This window comes from Mus pahari, chromosome 10 (genome assembly GCF_900095145.1).
Source record: "Mus pahari chromosome 10, PAHARI_EIJ_v1.1, whole genome shotgun sequence".
Lineage (NCBI taxonomy): Eukaryota > Metazoa > Chordata > Mammalia > Rodentia > Muridae > Mus > Mus pahari.
The window spans coordinates 32,798,569-32,802,439 of record NC_034599.1 but is presented as its reverse complement, the minus strand read 5'-3'; the positions used below and the strand labels follow the sequence as shown (position 1 = coordinate 32,802,439).

The window sequence follows — 3,871 nt, the reverse complement described above, 5'->3', positions numbered from 1 at the left end:
TCCTCCACATAACCTGCAAATAAGGAAATATATACATTTGAAAACCCTTGATCTTTCCTTTTCTGAGGATAATAACATCGAGTCTTCTGTAATTCAATCTTCATTATTTCAAAGGCTGGAATGTAACACCCTGGTGGATGGCTGTACAAATATGTTTGCTCACTTTTCAGTGCTGAAAAAATATGATTTAAAATATTACAAAGTAAATTATTTCCTTTACTGTAAAATGATGATTGGTTATTTATATTTCACAGCCTTTACTTGTGAAATTTCCTCAATATTAACATAATTTTGCATAGTGATAATTTTAATTCCAAAATATCTCACATAAATGATTTTTTAAATTTTGTTTTTGAAATTGTTTTTGTGTTGTTTTAAAATTGTACCCAAGTTTTTTTCAAACCTGTGGGTCAAATACAGGGCTCATGAACATAAACAAATGGTCTGAGAAGTAACTGTTTCTTTAGTTTGCTCCCTATTTGTATATCACACTTAGCCTAAGAATGATTCCATAACGAATACAGATTCTACTTAAGTAAAAATATTTTTCTTCAAAGTTTTTCTCAGTGCAATGTGGACATCCTTATTCCTTATACTATAGATGAAAGGATTCAACATTGGGCCCACAATGGTATAAAATATGGTAGATACTTTATCTTCATCCACAGATGCACTGTGAGGCTTAAAATACATGAATGCTGCAGCTCCAAAGAAAAAAGAAACAGATATTACATGGGAGCCACAGGTACTGAAGGCTTTTGACCTACCCTCAGTGGAAGGCATACTGAGGATGTTGGAAAGGATCAAGGTATAAGAAACAAACAGAGTCAGGCTGGGTATTATTACATTGACACCCACAACAATGAAAACCACAAGCTCATTAATGGAGGTGCTTGAACAAGAGAGTTTCAGGAGAGGGGGTATGTCACACATGTAGTGATTGATGATGTTGCCATCACAGAAGGTCAGGCTTATCATACAACCTGTATGGGCCATGGCACACACAAAGCCCATCACATAAACACCCATCATCATCAAGTGGCAGACCCGATAGGACATAGTGATCTGATAAAGCAGGGGTCTACAAATGGCAGCAAATCTGTCATAAGCCATTGCTGTCAAAATGTAACATTCATCAATTACAAAGAAAGCAAAAAAAAAGAGCTGAGTCATGCACTCATAATAAGAGATGATATTCTGCTTCAGAAATCCCATCAGCATTTTGGGGATTGTGACAGAGGAATAGCAGAAATCAATAAACGAAAGGTTGAAGAGAAAGTAGTACATGGGTGTGTGCAGGTGAGGATTCAAAACAATCAGAATAATCAAGCCCAGGTTCCCCAGTACAGAGACCACATAGATTCCCAAGAAGAGAAAGAAGAGAGGCAGTTGGAACTCTGGCTTCTGTGTCAAGCCCAGCAGGATAAACTCCTTCACTGAAGAGGCATTTCCTACAGCCATTCTTCCTTAGGGTATATCTGTGAAAACAGTAAAATTTGTAACGTGAAAATGAAATTGTAGCCTTATTCAACCTACAGCATTAAAGAAAGACTAAGAACCAGAATAGGATAACTTCAAGATCACACTTCTCTGTACTTTGGCTTTCCACATTTTATGGAAGTAAAGATACAGAAATATGCATAAATTTATGAATTCAATTCTTAGAGAACAATATTCAGGAAAGCAATGGCCATTATTGCCTCTGTATCATATTGGTTCTACTTCTACCTTAACAATCCTCATCCTACTTCATGATCAGTGGTAATCACAAAAGACAAGAGACAAGGCGCATCAAAGACTGACTGGGTCTCTCAGAGTTAGTTCGAGGAAAAAAATCATGCATCCAGTTCAATACTTACCTTTGTAAATGAGAAGAGCATAAGTGACCTTACTGACTCTACTGTAGTCTCAAAGAAGAGCAAGTACAAATGGCATGGGTGATCTGTAAAGGTGTAGAGACCAGAGGCGGGGAAAACAATCTTTTCTGTTGTTACTGGATTTGGCTTTTTGATTGTGAGGGAAACTAACTTTGGACTGGGATATCTAGAGCCCTCATTCCTCCAGGTTTTGAGAAGCCATAAGCTCTCGACCATGATTTCTGCTGCAGACTTTTCCGAGAATGGCTTCTCTATCACAGAAGTTGGTAAACACTATATCTGATGTCATAAGGGCCATCTGTCAATGACCCTGGAGGGTTTTATGAGTCTTTAATGTCAGAGACATGATTAAAATGTGAAAGGTTTATGTTTGCCTGGTATTTTCCCAAGAGATTGGGTTCGTTGTTATGAAACTTACAAATTAGTTGAATAGTGATGAAATTGTTTAATTAGGGATATACAATTTTGTTTTATTTTTTTGAATTTTATACACTTATACAATGTGTTTGGATGAAGTTCATTCCTGATGTCTTCCCTTCTGATTCTTTTCTTTTGTTTTGCACTGTTATCACTTCTTTTACTATTATTTTTATTTTTATTTTATTTTATTTTTATTAGATATTTTCTTTATTTACATTTCAAATGTTATTGCCTTTCCTAGTTTCCCATCCAAACCCCCCCTATTTCTTCCCCCCCTCCCTGCTCACCAAGCCATCCTCTCCCACCCCCTGGCCTTGGCATTCCCCTATACTGGGACATATTATCCTTTTACCACTATTCCCCTAAAAGTCATTTGTTCTTATCCATTTTTTAAGGCACTGTATCCACGCAGACCTTCCTTTATGCATACATAAAGGACAGTTATCTACTTGAGAGTAGGCAACTTCTCAAAGACTACATCCTGGAAACTGACCATGATTCTCAAAGTATTCATCAATTAACTGCCAACAGTTACTCAGCTAGAAGCAAAATTGATGGTCATATCCTCCTTCCTGTTTTCAATTTTTTTTCCCAGAATGATTTTACTCAGATTTTATGCTTTCTCTTATTTCCACTGTGGATTCTTTAGGAACACTCTGAACACATTGGCTCTTACACCACTACTTCTCTAATAATTCCTGATATTTGGTTGAAAGGTATGATGTGAAGAAAACTGAGCACGCAGTCCCTAATTCTATACCCATTGACTGGCTATCAATATCTATGTTAATCTTAATTTATTTCTAAAAAGAGCATCTCTGATAGTGGTTGTGAGATACAGTAATCTATCGGTACATTGGGAAGACATTGATAGTCCTGCTCATGCTATATCTGCAGCAGAGAAATAGTCATATGTACTTTTCTAGGACCTATGGCCCATATCGTCCCAGTAGTTGATCTCAATATCATTCTAGGAATTAAATTTGTCTGTGAAGCAAACCTTAAATCCAGTCCATAAGTGGTTACTTACTTTTAAAACAATTTGTCAGTAGTGTACCAGTGGGTATATCCTACCCTGTCAGCCATTACTCTAGCTTTTATGATTCATGCCTGGGTTAAATCAATAATTGCATTTGTCCTCTGATAACATAAAGAGATTTTTACCTCTTTAGAAGCTGTACAATACCAGATTTATCTCCTAACTTTTTTACACAATGCAAGACAAACTTTAAGAATTGCATATATTGCTATCTCCTTAAATTATACAGAATGGTTGAGAAATTGTTAGAAAGGAAGGAATACTTTCTCACCAAACTTTGAATCATGCTGACAGAAATAAGTGCTTATGATGAGTTTATATAATACAAATGAAAAGAAAAACATATCCTTCTTTTCAGCTCTGCATATTTGAAATGAGAGTTTAGAGTTTTGAATTTTATGTAGACGGATATGACCTATGAGTATTGGTCTCACATATGAAAATACAAAAGACACCGGGCGTGGTGGCGCACGCCTTTAATCCAAGCACTTGGGAGGCAGAGGCAGTCGGATTTCTGAGTTCGAGGCCAGCCTGG

The 3,871-nt window shown here is 36.6% G+C and overlaps 1 protein-coding gene across 1 annotated transcript; it reads right to left on the bottom strand.

Moving 5' to 3' along the window:
* Window positions 1-531: 531 nt before the first annotated feature.
* LOC110328140 (olfactory receptor 8B8-like) lies at window positions 532-1,470 on the bottom strand. Its single transcript, XM_021207509.1, has one exon. The coding sequence runs from the start codon at window positions 1,459-1,461 to the stop codon at window positions 532-534; it is 930 nt and encodes a 309-aa protein (XP_021063168.1). The 5' UTR covers window positions 1,462-1,470.
* Window positions 1,471-3,871: the final 2,401 nt, after the last annotated feature.